Source organism: Plectropomus leopardus, chromosome 7 (assembly GCF_008729295.1).
Source record: "Plectropomus leopardus isolate mb chromosome 7, YSFRI_Pleo_2.0, whole genome shotgun sequence".
Taxonomy (NCBI): domain Eukaryota; kingdom Metazoa; phylum Chordata; class Actinopteri; order Perciformes; family Serranidae; genus Plectropomus; species Plectropomus leopardus.
The window spans coordinates 32783278-32808753 of record NC_056469.1 but is presented as its reverse complement, the minus strand read 5'-3'; the positions used below and the strand labels follow the sequence as shown (position 1 = coordinate 32808753).

The 25476-nt window shown below is 36.9% G+C and overlaps 1 protein-coding gene across 1 annotated transcript; it reads right to left on the bottom strand.

Moving 5' to 3' along the window:
• Nucleotides 1–1453: 1453 nt before the first annotated feature.
• capn7 (calpain 7) lies at nt 1454–23686 on the bottom strand. Its single transcript, XM_042490776.1, has 21 exons — nt 23347–23686; nt 22533–22641; nt 20530–20687; nt 20355–20422; nt 19341–19568; nt 18600–18686; nt 17907–18033; nt 16699–16784; nt 15966–16059; nt 15664–15810; nt 14299–14405; nt 14060–14180; nt 12347–12491; nt 11187–11286; nt 10265–10400; nt 9640–9715; nt 8789–8934; nt 5939–6000; nt 5718–5849; nt 4766–4858; nt 1454–2947 (listed from the first exon to the last, which is right to left on the bottom strand). The coding sequence occupies exons 1-21, from the start codon at nt 23446–23448 to the stop codon at nt 2803–2805; spliced, it is 2469 nt and encodes an 822-aa protein (XP_042346710.1). The 5' UTR covers nt 23449–23686; the 3' UTR covers nt 1454–2802.
• Between the last annotated feature and the right edge of the window lie 1790 nt (nt 23687–25476).

Below are 25476 nucleotides of genomic sequence, written 5' to 3'. Positions count from 1 at the left end.
ATGCCTTTGTTTAAATGTGGATTAATGTACACTCTCCCTTTTCTAAATTAAATTAAAAACCTTCTTTTTCAATTCGAAATGACTGTGAGATTAAGGTGAGGCAGTGGAAAAGCTCTCAATATAGCATACATTTGAGCTGATATTGATTTTTTTTGGTCTTTTAAAAAAAAGTTTCTCACTGAAGGTGACACATCGACTATGGATAAGTAGCCCACACGACTCACTTCAAAAAAATCCTTTATCCCTTTAATGCTGACCTCAGCTGACTGTGTCCCCATGATGCAACATAACCTTTATGTCTATTTTAACACGTTACGCTGAGCTCACACCACAACACGCAGCTCAGATCTGCTTCAGCAAACCCTCGTCTGCAAAGGACGCCGCTGCAAAAGAATTTGTGATGCAGCTGCAAAATTATTTGCGTTGCAGACATAAGCAGCAGCGATATCTGTGCATGCTGATGGATGAAACTTTCCAAGGTGACAAAGTGAGCCGCTCTCTGAAAACTGCACGTGTGAGCAACAAAGTGACATTTTCATTTCCGCATATTGTGTTTGACAACAAAAATAATGAGAAATGTTTTTTTTAAAAAAAGTGCAGTATGTCAGCAAAAAAGGTAAACAGAGGATGTGTACTTGGCAATACAGTTACATTTTTTATCTGTAGAAGGTAGAAAATCTCTCTCATACACACACACACACACACACACACACACACACACACACACACACACACACACACACACACACACACACACACACTGACTGTGAGGCCTTTCAGTGAAATCAGGCTGGTGGTTCATCACTCAGCCGTCACGTCGACATGAAGAGACGTCATTCAACTGCTGCCATACTGGATTCCCTGTGCTATAGCTGCTGCTCTGCTGCTGCTCTGCTGCTGCTCTGCTGCTGCTCTGCTGCTGCTCCTGAGAATAAAAAACCTGCACGATCATTTAAGGACACTAACTACCCCCTCCGCCTCACGCACTTCAACCCTTTGAAACCTGGACCGGCGTCTTGGGCTGCATTCAGACGCATTTCACAAGCAGTTAAACCTTTGAAACGTGAGCAAATTGATTTTATTTCTTTTAAAAACTTTCTTTTTTTAATAAAAAGGCAGTCAGCAACTTGGTATGAAATGTCCTGCAAATTGGGGGGAAAAATGCAAACTGTAACAAGAAAATGACCTCTAATTGGCAAAAATAGGAGGGAATCATTAGAAATGTTTTAAATGACTAAAATGATATTAAGAAAGCTAGATTTATAATTTTTATTAAAAAAAAACATTTTTCCAGTTGAGTTTTTTGTAAATTGTGTGTATGTGAATACATTTTTTTTCCTGTTGTTTTGATTTTCCTTTTATGTATTTTTGGGTGATTTTCTGAAAACTTTTTACTTGTTTGTTGGGTTATTTTTGTTAAGTTGCTCATTGCCTCCTTTCCATGTTTTTAGAAAAAATCAAGACAATTTGCTCAGGTTTCAAAGGGTTAAATCAGCATTTACTATTCTGATTTTAGAATATTTTTACTCTAAATCACAAAGTTCAATCAGAGTTAAGTGGAGTAAAAATTGAAAGAAAGGGATGACTGAGGCCGTCATTAGTAAAATATCAACACCAAATAAAGTTTTGTATCGAAGTTGCCAAAATTAAGCAACTCGTTCTTCTCAAGTTGCAGCTGTGAGCATCTCCAGCACGAGCTGATTTTCAATCCTGTTAAACAGACCAGAGAAATCTGTCAGACGCTTTCTACGGCTTTTCACCACGAAAGATTTCCATGACCCTAAACTGTCTTCCTCTCTAGTTTCTGTATAATTATCTTTATTGTTTTTATATCTTGATCTTGATTAGGGATGCACGATAACATCTGCTCATCATCGGTATCTGTAGATTAAATTATGCAACTTTAATTAGTCAAAACTGGTCAAACTGTCCCTGTTTTTGTGCGATAAATGGACTTTTTTCGAAATTGACGTATTTCCATTAGGTGTGTTATATATTCACAGTTGGACTGGATTTTTTCTTTTTGAACGTTTATGTCGTATGTAGTTTTTAACGTTTTTCTTGTGTCAGACTTTGAGTTTTCAGTTCACAGTTAAATTCTGGGGATTATTAAAGTATCTTTAAAATTCAAATTCAAATTTCAACTTGCACAATTTGAAGGTTAATGGAAACTCACCTAGTGTTTGTTGTCATGGTAATACGATGCCACTAAAATCAACGGTCCCAAATCCATGACAGTTTGTGAGGTCAGACGCCCTCCTCGCTCTCTGAGGAACTTAAAGGTTCTCAAAACAGCCGAAACATCTTAAAAAAATTCCACCCAGAAACAAGTATGAAGAGTGAATTTTGGGGCTGTTGAGATGCTCACTGCGGCAAAACACAAGCTGACATTTTGACATCCTGTCGAGTCCAGGATGTGGTCACATGATCACTGTGACCTCATGAGATCCTCCAGATTTTAGTTTGTTCCGGATGATACCGGCGCTCCCGGACTCCGTGTCTATCTTCTTATGGCAAAAGGAAGTACGGCAGCTCTCTGTCACTATCTAATTTAGATGAAATTTTGTTTTGTCCCAAAACGCCTCGACTGTCGGCGGATTTTATTCCACACCCAAGCTCCACGTGATGATTCCTAAATAATTCATTTCTGCACCAAACTGTGCGGTTTCATTAGTCTGTCCTCAGCTGGGACACATTCAGGGGTCTTTGTGTCTCATCACATCCAAAGTACAGTTTCAGGGACATCCTTCAGGTACCTTTCTCCCCGTCAGTCTCTGACCCGTCCGCTCTCCAGCTCCGCCTTCACTGGAGCTGCGAGACCTTGAGGGGCAAAGTGCTGTTAAAGTCCAAGAAGAAGGGTCCCTCTTGTTTGGGCAGGAAGGTGGTGGGGATGACGTTGTAGAGGCCCGCGGGGACGTGGTCCACCTCCATGTAGCAGAAGCCGCATCTGCAAAGAGATAAAGAGAGACTTCAGGCTCCAAAGAAATGAGGAGGAAACATCGCAGCACGCTTTCAAAAGAGATGAAAATAGTAAAATCATCAGATTGGAGTTTGAACTGTGGTACCCAAAAGCCAAATTTGAGTAAAAGTACAGACTTCTCACCAGAACATGATTTTGGTAGAAGTTAAAGTCTCCTGGTATTACTGAGTAAAAGTCTTAAAGTAGCTGATATCTACTAGAATTAAGTATCAAAACTGACTTTATGGCATTATCAATCAAACTTTATTTCTATAGCACTTTTAGCAAAATAATGTAACACAAAGTGCTTTACATACAAACAGATAAATTAAAAAAAATAATACATGACCCCCCCCAACACCACAATATATGCTTAAGACTCAGTTAAAAAAAAAAAACAGGTACTGATTAAATTCCCAATGAGGAAACACTAGAGGTAAAATGAAAAAATAAAATAAAAAAATATATACAAAATAAAAAAAATTTTAAAAAATCAGTAAAATATGCTAAAATAAGATAGGTACACTCTAAACAATAATTCTGAAACTGAAATAGAATTTTTTTTTTATATATATATATATATATATATATATATATATATATATATATTTATATATTTGCTGCTGACAGTCTGAGATATGTCAGTGATCAGCAGCATCATTGATTGTGACAGTGCACTGAGTGGAAACAGCATGTATTTCCTCCATATGCCAAATATGGTCAAAATGACATAATCGGGTGGAAAATAGTCAAAATGACAAATTCCAAGTCAAAAGCCCAGAATGACACCAGAAATAATACAAGTCACGTTTTTCTGCTTTGATGGCTGTGGGATCAAAAATGTCAGTTTGAATGGGTTTCAATGGAGCATTTTTGACCTGAACAGTCTGAATGTAACTATTTAGTTTCCACAGTGTATTTTAGACTTATTGTAGGAGCTGAGCTGGAAATGCACTGATTAAACAAAAATACACATTCTGTACTAAATTTATAACATATGCATGAACACAGACAAAATTATCAAAAAAATGAAGAATAAAAAGCACTTAAAATGCTGCAAACACTCACTAAGGGTGAACTGCATCTACAATTACACCGTGAAGAAGAGCTGCCAGCATGTATGTAAAGACACGTTATTCCCAGAGACACGTGACATCCTCAACATGCTGATTTGTGTTCACAGTGACAGTTTTTGTCTTTTGAGTTGTTGTGCAGGTCATCTTTCAAAGCACGTGACTGAGTTATTTCTGCGTGTTTGTAGGAATGTATATACAAATATATTAATAAGGTAAATGTGCAGTTGTGTGTAGATAATATACTTTTTTTAAAACTTTTTTAAAAAAAATCTTCACCCTTACAACCACTCAACAAACACTTTTTTTTTACTTTTCTTTTACAGATCACTGAAGTCTGTGCTGTATCCTGTATTATTTCATACTGTTTTGTTCTGCTGTCCTTAGTTTAATTTTCTGTGTCATTGTTTGTCTCTCTTAACTGTTTGTATGTTGTTGTGCTTGTTTTCACCTGTTTTGTTGTCACTGCATTTCACAATGAATTTTTTTTTTTTAAAAAGTTACTTCTGTTTGTTTCCTGCCTCTCTGATGCTTTGTGTTATTTTTCTCTCGTGCTCTGGTCGCACATGCACGAGGACACGTGTATGTAAACGTGCCATCAGATCAGTGAAATATATATTCTGGTGCCGGTAATGTGCCGAGAAATGTCGTTATGCGCCTGTGAAAACAGGAGAAGACTGCTGGTTATCAGTGTGCTGTTCACCGCTGATCTGTGGTCAGTGTTTGTTTTTACCTGTAATCTCCGCTGCTCTTTTTCGTAAAGGCGGCCGGGCCCGGATCCCCGACCGTCGACACCGTCACCATCTCAAAGCCAACGCTGTACTGCCTGCAGACACAGACACAGACACAGACACAGACACACACACACACACACACACAGAAAAACCAGACACAGACACAGCTTTTAAAAGAGACACACACACACACACACACACACACACTCACAGACACAGACACAGACACAGACACGGACACAGATTTGTTTCAAATGTAAATTCTAATAAAATCTATTATCTTAATACTATTATTATTATTATTATCATTATTAATTATTATTATTTATTATTATTATTATTACACACCAGTATATTATTTACTTTGTGTAAGTACTTCTGTGTTTAGATTTAGGGATGTATTTGTGAATTTATTTTGTGTATGGATTTACAGTTGGGTTTTTGGTGAGATAATTATCCAGAAACTAGAAAGTACTTATGGATGTATTTTATTTTATTTTAACCCTTTGGAAATTAAGCAAATTTGCTCGGTTTCTTTCTAAAATATGGGAAGAAGGTAATGACCAAATTAAGAAGACATTACCCCAAACTTTGCAAGAAATTAGTAAAAATAAAAAAAAACGCATGAGAAAATTACTCGAAAAATAGCAAAAAAAGGAAAGTCAAAAACAAAAGCAATGATATTACCCAAGTGTTCATGTGCCAGAGTCTTTGCACACGGCACAAAGACAAACCCAAAACTTTAGTGTTATGATGAGACAGATTCAGCATTGAGCACAGCTCGTCAGAGAAGATTTGGTTGGTTAAGAGCTTTGCTGCATCTGGAACTGACTTTTCTCATATTTTCTCTTACCAGAAAATTAAAAAGAGAAATTTAAGAGAATATTGCTGCATGAGGCCAAACGTTGCTTTATATATAAGTTAATCAGTTTCTGGTCTTATCGGTCTGACCTGGATCCCCGGAGCTCGACGAGCAGCGGTCCCGGCCGCTCCAGGTTGATCTGATAGATGGGATTGTGTTTGTATGAATCCTTGTAGTTCCCACAGCCTCCGGCGCTCTGCCCCTTCCACTGGCCGTTAATCTGAAGACAGAAGCAGAAAACTCAAACACAATGACGAAACATTAAAGTGCACTAAAAAACACATCCCGTATTGGTGTGTGGATAATGTACCTTTTGGTTTGAGTGAAGGGATTTGGGATCTTGGAGAAGGTGAATTTGCATCCAGAGTACACCTACAGAGAGAGAGACACAAGCTGCTGTTTTAAATTCATAGATGAAAGCTGTATAAGTACATATCATACAACAGGACAGCTCAAAGTGCTTTACAGAACAAAATATATAAAAACATATTAAAGGATACAGATTACAGAAATGTACAGAATACTATTTTTGCCTTTTTTTTTATTAATAATGTCAGTGTCATTTTATTTTTTATTTTCCATCTTATGTTACTTTTGCTAGTTTTATCAAGTGTGTTTTATCCATGTGAAGATGGATTCTATGTATTTTATTCTTATTTTATCATGCTGGTTTTAATATGTCTTTATGTCTTTTCATGTAACGCACTTGGTGCATGTAATTTCTTTTTTGTACAGCAGGCTGGGGTACATTTCTTGTATGACAGTGTGCCACAATTTTCAGTTTTTTCTACAAAAGTTTTATTATTATTATTATTATTATTATTATTGTTATTGTTAGAAAGATAAGATATAAAAGGTAAAATTAACTAAATGATAAATACCAAATTAGGTTAAAAAAATTAAAATAAAAATCACCATTAAAATTGCAAAAGAAATATAAATATGTAAAGCCAATGTGGGAAAATGGTGAATTAAAAAAGAAAAGAAACAAACAACAACAAAAAACACTGCTTCTTCGTTAGCGGCAATTTTGTCAGACAAAGTGCAAAATGTTTCCAAACGGTGGATCTCTCTGTTAATTTATTCATGACTATGTGCACCGAAAACAGATCTTTAATATCGGTGCTGCTCTGGTGAAAGAAACATCAGAAAAGAAATCACGTTTTCTGTTTTCTGCTTTCATCTCCGCTGGAAACTCGACGATCGAGGTGATTATTATTCTCAGGACAGTTTTCAAAGAGATGAAGGGAGAGGAGGCTTGTTGAAGAAAGAGAAAGAAATAGAGAGAGAGAGAGAGAGAGAGCTTGTACAGAAAATGTTACACACAAACACAAACGCGCGCGCACGCACACACACACGTACACACACACACAGAGCAGACATGTACAGATTCTTTTAGACGGTGATTTCTGCATTAACAGTTCTCCACAGTCCTCACTGCAGTTAGCAAGAGAAGTCTGTGAATTATAAATGACTAAAAATATATTTAGGTCACACACACACACACACACACACACACACACACACACACACACACACATACACACACACACACACACACACACACACACACACACACACACACACACACACAAAGACGAGTGAAGAGGAGAGGAGCGTTGTCATTGTTTTCAACTGCAATCCTGAAATATGCAAATTTGACAAAAACAGTCGCGCTAACTGCAGGGGTGGAAAAAAAAAATCTATTCTTAGATGTTTGGTTTTTCTGGTTCCCCGTGCAACAACTAATCGTGCAGCAAATCATGAAATCTGTTACAAAGTGACCTAAAAACTAACCACACACTTGTTTCTTTCGGATGTTTTAAATCCCTACTCAATAACTGTCCACCGCCAACATGTAATACTTCTTGGCCATAACTCTAACTTATGAAGTGTATTTATTTTATTTTATTTTAATATATTATTATATGCTTGTTTCATTGTTTAAAAATGATTGCATGTCATGTTAATGAAACACTATGTAAACTCCCACTACTATGGCTGAGCGATATGGAAAGAAGTCACAATAATTTTTTTCGTATCAGTGGATATCAATGTATCGCGATATACATCAAATCACTATTTCTGTCAAGCTCAAAGGTTCCCTTTGACTCCTAAGTGAGATATGAAGATATCATAAGGTTAATTTTGGTTTTAAAAATATTTTATTTTCTGTCAGGTCTGGTGTGAGATTTTCCTCGGTGTCATGAGAGCATGAGACAAATCCCAAAAGTGTGAGACATACGGCAGATGCGTGAGAGTTGGCAGCCCCGGTGGGGAAAGGGTTAACATAATTTTTAAATAACCGAAATACTGAACATGGGCAAGATTATGTCGGTTAGAGGTTCTGAATGTCGGTTTCAATTATCTTCGATTAAATGCCCAACAGAACTACTTAAAAATATTATTCTCATTCTAACATTGTATTAAAATGTGGCCACGGGTCCGGATAGGACGAAGATTTGGTCCGGATGCGGACCGCGGTCCGCCTGTTAGTGATGCCTGGCTTACAGGTACATGTGATGAATGAGTAATATGGGCGCTATTAATAGCCACCTTTGGCTGTACTGGTCACGCGCAATGACAGATGTTTTGCTGGAAAACCTGGTAGGAGCCAGACAGTTTGCGCTGGAGCGCGCTGGCGGACATGTCACGACATGGCATGACATTAAAATGATGATTTCAATTTCTCAATACATTTATGGATACAGCGGCACCAACTTCATGCTCTCTCTCATTTGTGATGTTTTCAATCGTCATTCTGCTGTTCTGTGAAATTCCACGACTTTTTCATGTTCTCCATGACCGTGAGAGAGCGGCATTTCCGCTCCTCGTTCACTGCAGCGTAATCAAGTTTCTAGTCTCCACAGGTCTTTTTTTTGGTGAGTGCTACTAACACACAGAATCAAACTGCTGCTTTGAAGGCCACATCAAATAAAGCTGTCAAAAAACGTTTGGATTGGTTCGTCCTTCTACACTAAACACCAGACGCAGTTCAAGTGGAAATATAAAAAAGTTGTTAAAATACTGCATATGCTTGCACCTCGTTAAATAAAACAAGTGTCTATGGCTAGAGACATATATATATATATATATATATATATATATATATATATATATATATATATATATGTGTAGGAAAAAGAAAGTTGTGTCTCACCCGCAGTGTGTAGTTGATGGTATTCTGTTTCTCATACTGGGAGACCACCAGTGTGAAGGTGTGTGTTCCTGCGCTGGTCAGCCTCATCTTGGTCAGGTAGTGCGGGCTGTTGATTCGGATGCCGTCGATATAAGGAGGAGGGTCCGCTGTGAAGGTGAAAAACCAGACGTTAGTTAAATAAACAAGTTTAACTTCTAGAGTCTGTTTTTAACCCGCTTTAATATTACACACTCATATATCACTCCGCGCACAAAAGTCTAAAATCAAGCTTTAAAAAAATATTATATTAATATACATTAATATTATTACAAACAGTAGCCATAATGAAAAATATCAAATGTCAAAATATCAAATTTTCAATTATTTTACAACATACTATACTATACTATACTACACTATACTATACTATACTATACTATATACTACTATACTATACTACGTAGATCTTCTTGTTGTTATCACAGCCTGAGATATGTCAATGATTAGCAGCAACATTGATTTTTATACATTATTATTTTTCGTGCAAAATATCCCACACTGCTCCGAACACAAAATGCACAAAATCAATCATGTTTTTATGATTTTAATGGCCGTGGAATCAAAAATTGCAGTTTGAATGGGTATCAACTACAAACTTATCTTAAACTTGATTTTAAATAATTTATCATTGCAGAGTTGTATCAGAGAAATTTTGGGTTTGTGTTAAACAAATCTTTCTTCCAGTGATCTGACCTTGTTGTTTTTGACTGTGGGTCAGAAATAAAGAGGTGACTGAGCGCTGCCTTCGAACTCCAGCTGCAGCATAAATCTCACAGCGCAGCGCCACTCAGAGAAAATCCATCAAACCTCACCTGGGTAGTAAACCTTCTTCCCATCTGTCTTGTAAACGACAAGAGTGATGAACTCCCTGTTCTGTGCAAAATCATCCTGAATAAAGAAACACAAAGCATTAGACGCAAGTGAGTATCAATCAATAAAACGATCATACTATATATGTATAGCACTTTTCATACAAATTAAGTGTAACACAAAGTGCTTCACACAATAACCCCCCCCCCCCCAAAAAAAAACACAAGCATGTGAACAAAAAACACAAAAAAAATGTACTCATTAAAACCAGGATTTGAGAATGTGAGGAAACACAACACCAATAAACAGAAAAGATGGAAAAAAAAAAATAAATAAGTAAGCAGGTACATGGATTAATAAATAATTTGATAGTAGCAATAATATAAATAAATAAATAGGCAGATGAGTAAAGTACACTAATTGTAAAAATTAGAGATCAATTAAAGGATAAAAACTGAAAGTAAAAAATGAACAAATCTGTTAAAAATAATAAAATGATGAAGAAAGTAGTAAAACAGAATATATAAATAGTCGATAAATAAAGTTCAATGAAATCCCATCAGAACATTAGAGATATTGAGGTTTGAGTAAGACTGGGATGCGTGGCGATGCTCAGTGTGTCTGTACCTTGTCTGTGATGTGTCTGGTGAGCAGCACCCACACAGCAGCGCCCCCTGTCGGACACTGGACCTCCAGCTTGTATTGCGGATTGTTGGCCAGACTGTAGACGTCCTTCACGGGACCCTGCTTCCCATCCCAGCTACTGCAGATCAGAACGCACGCACGCACGCACGCACGCACGCACGCACGCACGCACGCACGCACGCACGCACGCACGCACGCACGCACAGACAGACAGACAGACAGACAGACAGACAGACAGACAGACAGGGCAGCAATGATCAAGGTTCCCAAACACACCGTAAAACTTCAGTAAACAGCCCGGGCTCTTATTAGCTTAAATCACAGAACTCAACAGGCTTATATGTTTGGGACAGGCGTCTTATATGGACTTTTAATTCTTTGCACACAAAACTGTTGCTCAGCAAAGATAGGACATTCAATCAAATTATTTATTTAACCCTTTGAGACCTGGGCAAATTGGCTTTATTTTAATCCAAAGCATGGTAAGAAGGTAATGTGCACCAAAAGAAGAGATGACACAGAAGTTACGAAGTCCCTTACCCTAACCCTACACCTACTTATCTCTTTTTTGGCTCTCTCCTGTTTGTTATCTCCAGCAGGTTGCCAACCTCCTGGTTTTATACATCCAAAGAATCTGTATAAAATTGATCGTCATGGTAACCAGAGCAAGCCTCTAATAGAGACAGGCCTTTATTCATTAAAATGTGTCCCTACACCAGGCTAGCAAAAGGAACTGGGCATTTAATTTGGACTAGATTTTATTCAAGTTTTACAGTAATTACCAGTTATATTTCAAAACTTTTCCATAGCTTTGCCACAATATTTTATCCTAACTTTATTGAAGTAGTACAAAAAAATAAATTTCCATCTCTGTGTTAAGAAAGTTTGGCCAAAAAGCACAAACCTGTGAATACAGGAGGAGTCTTTGAACAGGGCGGGGTTCCAGCTCAGGTAGATGACATCATAGTACTGACAAAGGTCCTCCCACGCGATCCAGAAAACACCTGGAGAGAAAAAAAGAGGAAAATATAAGTATGATTTGTATTTGATGGATGCATCTGATTACTGGGTATTTTATCTTGACTATTCAGTGGTGGATGACTGCTTTTATCTGTGGCACTCTGATGCACCTTCCCTCACATTTCAAACAGTAACGCTCCACTGCTGCAACAAGTGAACAAGTTATAAATAAGGCAGAATCCCCTGAGCTGAGCAGTGATCTATTTTTGATACTCTGATTGGATCAATACACCGAAATACTAACCGGGGTTCCCGCATATTTTTATGAACAAAATTTCATAACCTTTCCATAACTTTACACGTACCCCTCTGTTTAAAAATAATTTACCTTTTCGTGTGTTTACAGACTGTCAGAAATGTAATAATCAAACAATAATTTAATCTGTTTTTAGTTTCCAATTGTGATAAATGATGTAATTTATAAATATATAATACATAGTATAATCTATACATAAAACATGCCTTCCAAACCAATTTTCAAAATACTTCAGTTCTCTCAAAAATTACCAGATATATTTTAAAAATGGGGGGGGGGGGGTTGCTGAAATTTGTCTGACCACATGTGTTTCAAACCTGTGGTTTACTTTAAAAGTTAATGTTAAGAAAAATAAAAATTTGCCCAAAATTTCAAATCAATAAATAAAGGACAAAAAAAATGCAGTAAAATACGATTTCAAAAAGGCTGACATGAGGGGAGAGATGTAACTCAAGGCGAAAATGGCGATGACAAAATGAACAAAAACAACTGAAACATCACACGCTGACACGTATTAAAGCTACGCTCTGTCATCAGCTACAGAAAATCAATTCAATGTTATTTTATATTAATGCCATTGGATTCATCACACACAAAACATCTCCATGATTTTTACTAGTGCCATGACTTTCCCAAGCCTGGAAAATGTGATGGTGGAATCCCATGACTTTTCCAGGTTTTCCATGACTGGGGGAATCCTAACTAACAAATAATGAAAATTTTAATATAGGAACTAAAAAAAAAGATGCTGGTAATTTATACAACCATGTTGAAAATAAAGCGAATACCATTGTCAAACTTCTGGGCTGTTTTGGGGTCAAAGTTCAGGTACTTGAGGAGTTCAGGTGTCCAGTTCTTCTCGTCACGCTCGCTGTAACGCCCCTTCCACCGCAGATGACTCCACGGATTCTTCAGCTGCAGGAAACGCATTCCCTACGAGAGCAACACACACACACACACACACACACACACACACACACACACACACACACACACACACGTGAAGGCAGCTAGACAGACGCAGGAGATGAAGGGACGAAAAACCTCAACAGGCTGAGGGCCTCAATGATTCAAACGCTTTCATTTGAAAATATTATATAAAGCAAATATTAACATTTGGTGGGTGAGAAACACGTCAACAAGACTCGTCTGTGATGTGAACAGCTTTCAGGGTTTCCACATGTTGTCATGGACAAAATTTTAAAAGATTTTCATAACTTCTCAGGCCTAAAATATATTTTTTTTGCCCCACTTGCCTGGCATTTTCCAAACATATAAGAATCAAACTCTACTAAAACATAATTTCAGTATCCCACACAATGTCTTCAAGAAATGTTGGAAATTTGAATGTCCAACAACCAACAATAGTTTCATTTTTTAAAGTTTCCAACTGATAAGTGACATCATTTTAGCTTTTGTTTTTAAAATAGACAACATGCCTTTCAAAAATTTAAGAAAAAAAGACTGGCCCACATTTTTTAATTGCCTATATGTGTTACCAAAAGAGAACAAGACAAAAGTTCCCAATTTTTTTTAAAAAGAGAAAAATAGTCACAAAAACTTTTAAAAGAAATCATGTTTTTATGAGTCTTTTTTTCTGATGTTGCCTAATAAAATCTAAAAATAATTGGTAATAATTTAATAGATTCCTTTTCTTAAGCTCACCATGAAAGCAGTGGAATCTCACATGCAGATTGAGAAACACAAAATTGCTCAGAAATATCAAACACATTTTCTTTCACCAAAAATGATGCCATTTATCACTGCCAAAAACTTTTAAAATTGCCAAAATGTAAAAATAAGCTATAAAATAAATACAAAATATAGCCATTTGAAGCTGCGCGCCCTCCCTGCTGTCATGATTTGACAATGAATTAAAAAGAAACAGTATTTTTGATAAGATGAATATGTCAGCAATTAATTTTTATATTTCTGAACTCCTATTTCTATTAAGATGATTTTTTTTGTAATTAATTTATATCTTGTAAGACAAAGACTATGGGTAATTAAGATAACATATTAGAATAAGTCTAGATGATTAACTATTGTAAAGCTTTATATTGATGTGGAAGCGAAATAATTGACTATTATTAGGTTATGGATGAGGGGTGGGATTAAATAAGTTAGTGCTTCTTCCCACTCTTTTTCGGATATGTGTTTCAAATCGTCATGTGTTATTTATTTTGTCTGTCCACTACTTTATGATCGTCTTTTTTCTTTTGTACATGTTTTTTCACATGTTCTGCTTCTCCCTGCCTGGTGGGCAGACATGAAGGGAGCACGAGTAGAAAATGAAAAAAGGTAAATAATGAACAAATAAACAAAAACAACCAAAACACTGGCCTATGACGACACATATTTGTTATGTCACCACCAGACGCCACTGAGTCCTCCTAAACCCTCTCACACTGGACCTTCAGAGCTTCTGTTTTATATTTTCCTTCTGATGATACATTTAAGTGCTCTTCATGACGTGTTAATGCTACATTAATTACGCTAACCTTATAATCCCTGATGTCGAGAACAGCATAGGCGTGTGTTGGCACTAAACCCCATTTCTCCCCTTCTTCCTCTGTCATCACCCCCGTTGCCGTGGTGATGAGGACGTCACCCCTGTGAAACCTGGCAACAGACAGAGAGAGGAGATACAAAGGGAGAGTAAAAGCAGAGATGAAGCCAGATGATTTTTAAAAAGACGGATACAGAGAGAGAGTGTGAGGGAGAACAAAAGAAGGCCGACCTCTGGAAGAGCATTCGGAAAGTGTCGTCTTTGCTGAATGACTGATTGTCTGAGTGCATAGCGATGCGTTCAGGGATCCAGCCGGTGAGCGCGTGCAGGTCGATGTTCTGTAACGCAGATCAAAAATAAATAATTCAGACTTAAAAATAAACATCAAACTTTGGTTTGTATTCAGTGTGATGTCTGCTGGGAGCGGCTGCGCAAAATGACTGCAAATATTTTGCAAAATTTCAAGACCTGGAGGCAGGGTTGCACAATGATGGCCAAAATGATAATCATGATTATTTTTCATCAATGTTGATTATCTATCACGATTATTCACTGATTTAGGGACAAAATCTTATTGTTGCACTGTCACATTTAAACAAACAGAGCACTGCTTTCACTCTCACCTTGTGCTGCATTCCTGCTAATGTACAAAACTTTGCAGCGAAATAAGACTTTAAATACGGCTCTTCTGCACATGAATCCAGTGGATCCTCTGTAGACACAGATGCGCTGCTGTATTTTATTTCATTTTAAAGTGTTTAAACTACTGTGAAGAGGTGCAGCGTTACTGGTAGACGCCGAACAAGGAAAAGGACTTATTGAGTTGACATTAGCGATTTTATTTCTCTTAGCCTTCATGCATTTGTCCTTTTGCAGATTGATTAATGGATGACTTTTCTTTTGACCTCTTGCAGTCGCAACATTCAGTAAAGTTTTTAACAGGCTGCCTCTGCAGGAAGCAGCATTACAATTACAGCTGATTAATATTTTAATAACTGTGCAGCCCTACCTGGAAGTTAGGGCTGCATGACTAATAAAATAAATAAATAAAAATAAATTCATGATCTCAGTTCACACGTATGCAATCTCATTTCTAAATGCTGACGATTCACTCTCTTCTTTATCTCTGTGCATTTCATGTTCAGCTGCTGCAGGCTGACAATTCCTCTTTTGGCTACTTCAAGATAAAAGCTATTAAATCACAAAACAACATGGAACTTTTATTGTGAAGAATTTAAAAGAAATTAAAGTTTAAATCTTTAATATGTCTTGCATTAATGTTGTCTGTTTAAAGCCCTGTCTGGACAGCAAGCATCTCAGATGTGTTTTGCTTTTTTTTCACGTGAGCATCAAAAAGTTCAATAAATGTTTTTGCTGCAAAAATAATAATCTTGAAACAGAATCATGATCTCAATTCTTGGAAAAATTTTGATTCACATTTTGGAAGAATCACTGAAGTGATCAGATGTGTTTTATCACAAACTCTGAATGAAAGACCTTTGAAAAATACTATTTTAAACATTAAAGCTTCGTCACACAGATTTTTGCTTTTCATTTTTCAGCAAATTGTTGCTCAAAACTTTGACTGTGACTCACTGAGTTGGATCCGGGGAAGTCGTAGCCTCCCATCACCTTCATGTAGGCTTTCTCTATCAGGGAGACCCACAGCTCGTTCCTGTTGCTGGAGTAGGAGCACAGCAGCTCTCCGTTACGATCCACCGGCAGATAGTCATCTATAATCACCTTCACAAACAGGAGAGGAAGAATATTTGTAAAGCAGCACACTTCTGGTGCTAGCATTTTGTCTCCCAAATGTGTGTGCAGAATGTGCATTTTTACCCTGCTGTGTGTTATTTGTCGTGTACGACCGCTACAGGCGGCGGCGATTTGTCTTTTACCTTCCTGGGAACTCCGTTGATGTGAAGCTTGACCATGTACTTCCCGCACGGGTTATACTCTGGCTCCCCTCGTCTGTTCTGAGGGTAGATGATGCTGTAACACACACACACACACACACACACACACACACACACACAAAACAAACGTCTCATGGTTGATTCTTAGCTCAATTTTTATGCATATGCTAAGTCCATGTTTACATTTATTCAAAAGGTTTGGAGGCTGTGTCGGACAGATGCAGCAGGTGTGCACTGCAGCCTCGATATTAATCAACAATACTGTTTTTTTTTTCTTTATTTTGCGAATAACATCGAAATATACAGCACAAAACAGGTGACAAACCAAAAGTGACCAAAAATATTAATATAATAATATACAATAATGGCTTTTTATTAAATACTGAGTATAAGGCACCAAAATGTAAAGGATACGAGGCAGATATTTTCAACATGTCCTTCAGTGTAACGTACTCTGTTCTAATCAGTCTGTCTGCATGATCTGAACACAGACACTGATTTTGATAGATTTCTCTTTCATGAAAAAAATATGACAACATTTCAAACAAAATACAGATTTTTTAAAATAGAATATTTTGCTTTTTTTTGTCTGAGAACAGCACAAAATACTGGCACTTCAGGTGAAAATCGAACTGTATGATCATGTAGAACTACCATCAAACCATAAATAATACACACGCACGCACGCGTGCGCACACACACTCAGACACAGTACCTGGTTATGAGTTTCTTGTTGTAGCGCCTCTCGTAGGCTGCACTGATGGCTAACGATGCCACAAACGAACAGTCAGACACCACCGTCTGGACAGAAGGAGAGAGAATCACACACCTTTTTATATTTGTGTTCCGGTAATAAAACTGCAGTTGTGTGAACAAAGTAACCGTATGTGTTACTGCGTACTTTTAAATAAAGACCACACAAAACAAGTTTGACAGTGAAGCATCCAAACTGTGATGATGCTGATGACTACTACTCTACTCTGTATCTAACCCTTCAAGACCTATGCAAACTGACTTGTTGTCTTGCAAAAACACAGGTAAAAGGCAATGAGCAACTTAAGAAGTTACCCAAAATTTTGCAATATACAATATACAATCATGATAATTATAACTATATTTTTTGGCACATTTTTCCATCTCTTTTCAAAATAATTTCCCAAATCTACTAATTTCTTGCAATTTGCTGAACTGTTCTTGCCACTGTTCTTGCTTTTTGCCTTTTTTCTTGTATGTGTAAAAGAAAGCAAACGAACTGGCCCAGATTTCGAAGGTTTAAATGATGAAAGACATATGAAAGTCTCTGAAAGCAGCACAAGAAAAGTGATGTCGATCCAGGTTTCAAAGGGTTAACGTGATGATCTGATCTGTGAGAATGCGGCGCCCTCTGCTGGATGATTTTAAACAAGTTAACACTTAAGGAAATACAACACAGGGTCATTATATGCAAACTCACCCAAATTCAGAACTTTTCCCAGTGCAGGTCATGGATTTTCTCAAAAATAAAATTTAAAATAATAACAATAATAATTTAAAAACTTCTATTTAATTCACTGGACCCTGCAAAATCCTAAAGCTCTACTCCAAATACTTCTTTAGTTATGACTTTTTGAGGTAATTCTAGCTAAATTCAATATTTTTGCAGTTGTGCTCTAAAAAAAAATTACTTATTTTTCACTGGATTAGGTTGAAATCCATTCTGAACATCCAACAAACCCTGAGGATAATTTGCAATATTTATTTATATAAACAGCTGATGTTTAACAGGAATCATATTTCTTTTACTGGAATTAGGAATCTTTAATTTAAAAAAATCCTCCATTTTTCCTTTTCATGCAAACAAATGTAATGGCAAAGTCCTTAAAAACACCAACCCTACAACCACAGAGGGGTTATAATTTATGTGGCTTCAGCTGTAAATCTGACCTGTTTGATGCTGAAGCTGGACACAGACATGATCATGGTCGGGTTATTGCAGATCTCGTCTGGACGGACCCAGCGGGAGAAGATGGCTTTCTGTTTGGGTGACAGAGCCAGTTTCCCTGTTTTGTCCCTAATGAGAAGAATAACAAAAATAAATAAAGAAAGAACTGTTCAGTCCAGATGTACTGACGCAGACACTCGTTCTGTTTCTCCATCACATTAGTTCATGTTTGTTAATGAGAAACTGCTTGCTGAGAAGTGGCAAAAGATACAAAATCACCAAAAAGAAGCACACACGAAAGTACAAACCAGTACATGCATTTTTTTTAATTTAATTTAATTTATTTTAATCTCTTCATATTTGGGATGTAATACAAAAATGAAACAAACAAAAATTAGGGGGGGGGGGGTGTCATACAGACAGATGTTAGCTAAGTCACTGATGATCTTAATGTGGCTATAACTGCTCAATGTTTATTTGGCTGTTATGAAAAAAATATGCATTCGTCACAGGCCTTTTGATAATAACATTGTCTAACATTGTAACATTGTTTGCTAAAATTCAACTAAACAAAAACGTGAAATTGAAAATGTAAAGCTGATTCCTGACAGGCTTTTTCTGAGAGCTTTAAGTAAATGTAATAAATTAAAATATTAGCTTCAACACTGAAAAACTGAAACAGAGAACAAACTCACGAGAAAGGGACAGGAAAGGCAAATCGCTCCCTCAGGTCCACACTCATGAAGGGCACGTAGGCGATGCCATTGATTTTAGATGTACTCCTGAAAATAAAGAGGACAGGATCAGTGCAACAGAGCGGCAGACGGTTCATTTGAGTTTAAAAAAGAACAATTTCAGGCTGGCCCTCTGAAATTGTAGCGGTGTAGTCATGAATTTACTTTTTCTTTCCCCGCCTTGTCCAAAAAAAAAAAGAAAAAAAAAGGTGGCCTGAATTTTTGGGAATCAGTTCATGCTTTTTTGCGATTTTAGGATGTTTGAGGATTTTAGAACATTTCTTAAATTTCAGGATATTTCTGGGACTTTTCTGTGATTTCGTTAAATTTATAGGCTCTCAAGCCATGTCTAGGACTTTAGGACATTCCTAGGATTTTAAGGACATTTCTTGGATTCTAAAATGTTTCCAGGATTTTAGGACATTAGTGTCTTAGCTAAGACCTCTATCAGGGGTGCGGGGGATCCTCCACTGGCACGTTTTTTTTGCCAACAAGCTTTATTTTAATGCTGTTTTATGCACTGTGGGGCCTTATGTATTCTACATAAGTACAAAAACAATCCCCATTTTTTTTAAATTGTGAGTTAGAAAATGGTTGGGGGGCACCTGGCACCTTATCAGGGGCCAGATTTGGCCCGCCAGCTGTTCAGTTCTTTGTTTAAAAGTAAAACTATCAGAAAACAGATTACAGGCGCCGGCTCACCTGAGCACCTCGATCTCCTCGGACGTGTAGCGCTGACCCTGAGGCTCGCTGGACTGGACCGCCCGCACCGGTTGGGGCTGTGGTCGGTCATGGAGGCTGAAGTCTGGCCCCAGGGGGAAGAACTGGCGGACCGGTCCCCCAGAACTGGCACCAGTACTGGGCTTGGCTCCAGGAGGCCCAGTCCTGTCCTGAGTTGATCTGGACTTGGATTCTTTAAGACCCTCCGCCCTGACACAACATAATGATAACGATTTAATTTAAAAAAATCTTGTACCACGGTGATCTTGAAGAGCTTCATTTTGCAAAGCGTGACAAAAATTTGCTGAGTGTTGTTGGTGACAATGCAAAAAAAAAATTGTTCCGAAAATGACTTAAGAAAGACAAACTGACCTTCAAAGAGTGGACAGACTTAGTTTACAGTACATACACAATGGAGAGAATTAGATTTAAAGTAAAAACAAACAAACTGATATTTAATTGAAAATAGATCAAAATGGCTTAATATTGTGTCAACTATAAGGCCTGATTTTGTACATTAATATAAAATTATTGTCATGTTTTCCAAATATTTTTTATTCACCCAAGTGTAGAACTATTATAGGCTGAGAAAAAAACGTGTTAGTATACGGATGTGTTCCTTTGCACCTGTAAGTGCACATATATGTATGTGTATATATGTATGTGTGTATATGTGTGTGTATATGCGTGCATGCAGGTGTTTGTATGTCTATTTGCGCTTGTATCAGCTTATATCAAAGAACGATCTTTCGCTAGCTTCTTGATTTGCCTTTGATTTGTTTTTGATTTACTTAAAGCATGTTTTGAATTCATTGGACATAAATGTGTCTTTTGTTTTCTATGTTCATTATAACAAAACCTTATAATAAAATGTAAATTAAAAAAACAAAAAAAAGAATAAAGAAAAAAGAAAACAGTTGGGAGGAGATGTGGTGGAGCACAAAGCACCTGTTTGGGAAACATTCTGGCAACAACAGCTCTTATTTTGAAATTTACCTGTCTAAAGCTTGACGTGCCAGCTGCTTCAGCTTGTTCTGCAGCGTCTGGTCCGATGTCTCGTTGGACTGAGGTAAACACAGAAGGAGAGACAAATGTGGACGCAGGCAGGGAAAATGTGAGGGGGTGAAAGTTATGCACTGTGACAGACGAGACAGACAGAAAAGAGACCCACCGTCTCGATGCACAGCTCCACAGCCTGACTATACAGCTCAATGGCTTCATCATCGTTTCCCTTCTCGTCTTCCTCGAACGCCTGGGTGACCAGGAAGTGGGCGCGCTCTAGGTCCACCTGCTGCCGGGACTTCAGCGGGTCGCTCTTTTGGGCCTGGACTGAAGTCAAAGGTCAAGAAGGGGACACAAAAAAGATGCTTTGTCAAAACATCCACGTTCAGCTCCCTGACTGTATAAATGTCTCCACCAGTCAAAGGTGGACTACGCAGAAACTGTCAGTTACTGTTTGTGTAAACAGACTCTCCAGTGAAAGTGAAAGCCAACCACACACTCACTCTCATTTTGGCTTTGTCTGCTTGGCGTTTCGTCTCACTATAGTTGTGGTTTTTGGAGCTGTGCCCGTGATTTTTGTAGCTTCCTCTTGGATGCCTACTGCTTACAGTCTGACACCTGGTTGCTTCCTTTTTCAGGGTTCCCAAACATTTCATGGACAAAATTTCAAAACTTTTCCATGACTTGCCCGGTGTTATTCAAACGTATCAGATTCAAACATATTAAACCTTTGAACCCCGAAAAGCTGATACGATTTCTTTCAAAAACATGAAAAAGAGCAACCAACAACTTCGTAAAAAAAAAATCAAGCACTTTGTCTAGGTCATTTAATGTTTTTCTTTTTTCCTTTTTTTCACTAATTTCCAGGCATTTTCCTTTTCCTTTTTTAAACCTTTTTTTAAAAAACTTTTTTTTACCATTGTTTATTGCACATATTTTTTCTGAATGGATTTTTAAAAAAAAACAAAAAACAACATGAATGATGATGAAAAAAATTGTGAGAACCTGCAAAACTCAATTATACTCTTCTCATTATGGAAACATTTGACTTTCATCTCACAGCTGCTGCAGACGGCACCAAATATCATCCAATGACTGCTCAACAAAGCAGGACACTCTCACAGTTTCTGTGGTCACACCCATGTGTACACGTACGTACACACACACACACACACACACACACACACACACTCCCAGAGTGTGATGAGAGTCATGGGAAAAAGCAGTCAGACACCAAACGAGAAAGGATGTCCTTAGGGCCCATTCAGTAACAGTCCTGAACAACTCCTCACTTATGATTAATCACAAAAACTTCACCCCTGCAGGAATTCAGATCAGATTATATTAACTTCAGGTGAACTGTTAGGAGGGATTAATTATAGAATGTGATTTAATAGAAGCCACCAAATGCTCGAAACACAGTAAAAGACAAAAACAAAAAAATGGCCCTGTTGACTTTTTGGTAGACTGATGTGTTTGTGTTTCCAAACTGAAGTATCCTGAATGCAACACTGCGTGTTTGTCTTTCACTGTAATTGTGCAAGTATGCAAATCAATATACCGTGTCAACATCATTATAATGTTTGTCCAGTAAAAATTAAAGGGGCCATATTTCAACAAACCAGTGAAACCAGTTAAAGCTTCACATGGAGGGAGGAGAAACTGCATTTTAAAAAAAACTAAATGAAACAGAAACACTTGATGAGCTTTGGAAAATGGCCAGCTGTTAGACCTGGCAAAACAGATTTGTATATTCGTGTAAAGCGATTGTGCTGCAATTTACAAGGGTAAAAATAGACAAATTAATCGGCGAGCTTAAGAATTAAAACTGAAACTGTAATGCATTTGCACATGTAAGATGCTACTTTATAGATGTGATGTAAGATGATTTAAATAAATAAATAAATAAAAATTTGTTGGTGATAAAAGGCAAAACATTATATTGCTTTTTTAAGCATGTATGGAAACAGTTCATAATAGCAGAAAAGTGCTGTAAAACCAGGAGAATGTGCAGGTTTGAGTTCCACAATAAGGCTGGTTACTTAAACAAAACACTGAACCTCCAGTTTCTTCATTGTAATAATCACTGTACAAAAATCAGAGCAGTGACGGAGACGAGGAACAGTGGACAAAAACAGTGGATCCCCTGAGTTTTTTGTCAGGTGAGCTTACCTGCATTGTGGAGGGCTTGGACACGATCCAGGTACTCATTCACTTTGTCCTGGATCCCCTCCAGTTTAGACCCCGCCATGCCGGCATATATCAGGGCCTGAGCTGCCTCCTACCACAAAAAAAACAAAACAACAAAAAACAATCAAGCAAAGCATGCAGTTGTTGGTAATGGAAATCTTAGACCTCACATATGTATATTACAATACATATTGTTATTTTGATTGAATTAAAAACATTTTTTCAGATAATTCATACATGACTCAAGCATACTTAGAAAAAGCAAAAGAATATATATATTCTTTTGAGTCCATTTACATTTTAAATATTATGCTTTCTATACAAAATAAACAGATTCTATATAAATTTTACTGACCATCAATTCAATTTTTATCATACAAAAATATGAAACCTTTTTCTCATTAAGCCTTTGAGCCAGTCGATGTTTAAAGAAAAGTTCTACTTCGATCCAAAATAATTTAACATAAAGGCATTTATAGTATACGTGACAAATACTTCCCTCACATAAATAACGAACAGTCCCTTCCCAACGTTTATGAAGTTAAGTGACATTATGAATATAATGGTTATAAAAAGATATATAGCCAGTGGCTGGTGGTCTGTGACAGTCTCTAAATATCGTAATATATTAAGTGTTACTGTAATTTGTTAAACTATAATATTGGTTCAATCCAAAGGGGCAAACTTAAGTAAACTCAGCAGGTCAAAGTGAGTGTTTACTTTCACGCTAACATGAGCTACATGCTAACGCAGCAGCTGTTTTCACCTGTTCGGTTAAAACGCAAAACCAACAAACCTTATAATAAAACACGGCCTCGTCATATTTGCCACTCTGGTCGTAGGTGACAGCTATTTTGGCAAATTTGATGGCATCGAGCTCGAGCGCCGAGCAGTCCATCTTCAGCTAAACTTGTTGATACAGTTAGCTCCGAGCTAGCCGGGCTAGCTAACCGCTAGCTAACGCTGTGCGCCAAATCTACTAAATGTCTGTATTTCACTCGAAACACGGTCCGTTTCATCAACTCGGACAACACATAGTTAACATGATACCGACAAGCGTCCTTAATCCGGCGGCCAAAACTGGCTAATTAAAGTTTAGCTTTAGCTTCGGGCAGCTGAGTGCAGCAGCTGCAACATCAGCCGACACCAAAACAACCATGGTACTTCCGGGGGACACGACTCGCGCAGGCGCAGTAGAGGACACTCGCCATACTTTGGTGTGTTGCGTTCACGTACAGTAAGAAAAAATGATCACTATCAGAAAAATATTTGATTGGTCCGCGCGGGAAATTGTGGTTCGTTACAGTCGCTCTGATGCAAGTGAAGAGAATTATAAAAAGATAAAATAAGTACCAGGACAACATATGTAAAAAATAGGAAGTATAAATACTGGAATACTAAAACCATGCAGCTATACTATGTGAATATTCTAAAATTATAAGCATGCAGGATTTGCTGAGTATGTAATGTGTCTAAAAATATGAAATAAAAATACTGTAATAATAAAAAAAAAAAAAAAAAAAGCAGCATTATGTGAGTATTTACATTTTAAAACATGAATACTGTACTGGGTTTCGAAAGTGCATTTGTAACAATTCTGTAAAAATAAAGAAACAATCACCACTAATATGTGAATGTTTAAGATTTAAAATATGTATAATGTGCTGAGTGTGTAAAAATATACAATAGAAATTCAGCTATAACAAAACAAGTAGCACTAGTATGTAAATATTTAAAAAAATGTAAGTAGGCCTGTGTATAATGTGCTGAGTATGTAAAGTGTGTATGTAAAATTATAAAAACTTTGTGCCTTATGCTTCGGTGTATAAAACTAGTATGTAAGGTAGAAATAGAGAATATGTGTGTATTGTTACAATGTTCAAGAGATGTATATATGAGAAAGAAGAGCAATATGAATATTCACAATATGTGTAACATGCTTAAAATATTAATATTGCACATTTGAATAATTGCACAGAGGATTGCTGGAGGTGAATTATTGCACCAAGTATTGCAGAGATATAAAAAAAAAAATATTGCAGAGATATAAAAAAAATATTGCACCTTAAAAATCCTATTGTAAATTTGAAGTATATAAATAAATTACGGAAATTTATTCTGCAGCTCCAACTATATTGACTGATTAAGTCCTGAAAATAGAAACACAGTTATTAGATATTTAACCCTTTGAAACCTGAGCAAATTGATCTTCTTTCTTTCAATAAAACGGAGAAAACAGGCAATGAGCAGGCACAAGAAAGTTATCAAACGGGCACAAGAAAGTTATCATATATATGTGTGTGTGTGTGTGTGTGTGTGTGTGTGTGTATGTATATAAGAAAATTGTCCAAAAAATCAATAAAGTAAATGTAATAAATAATTAAGTAAATTATTTTTGTTAATTTTTTTTATTTATCTTTTTTCCCCCATTTTTAAAGGTAATTTTCTTGTAACTTTTATTTTTACTAATATTTGCCAATGGACCATGTATGTCTTATTAAATTGCTTGGTGCCTTTTCCTCATGTTTTTGAAACAAATTAAACTAATTTGCTCAGTTTTCAGAGGGTTAAACATATATTCATTTATTTTTTCTCCTTTTTTCTTTGTAAATTTTTGTATCTGTTCAGCTTTAATTATATTTGGGATTTTTTGCCAGCAATACCAGAAGCTATTTTCATGTTATGAAACTATTACTATGGGCTATTGTGCATCTTGTTGCAAAGGTGTCATATAATCACATGAGGGATGGGCCACTAGGTGGCATGAAGCTAAAATAAAAGCATTTATCCATTTATATTTATATTTATACTATCATTTATATGTATTTTTATATTTATATTTCAGAGCAGGTGAGGGAAGTGGGAACAGGTGAGTCGATGAGTTGGGCGGTCAGGTGTCAGAGAGGGGAGGGAAACGCTGAGGACA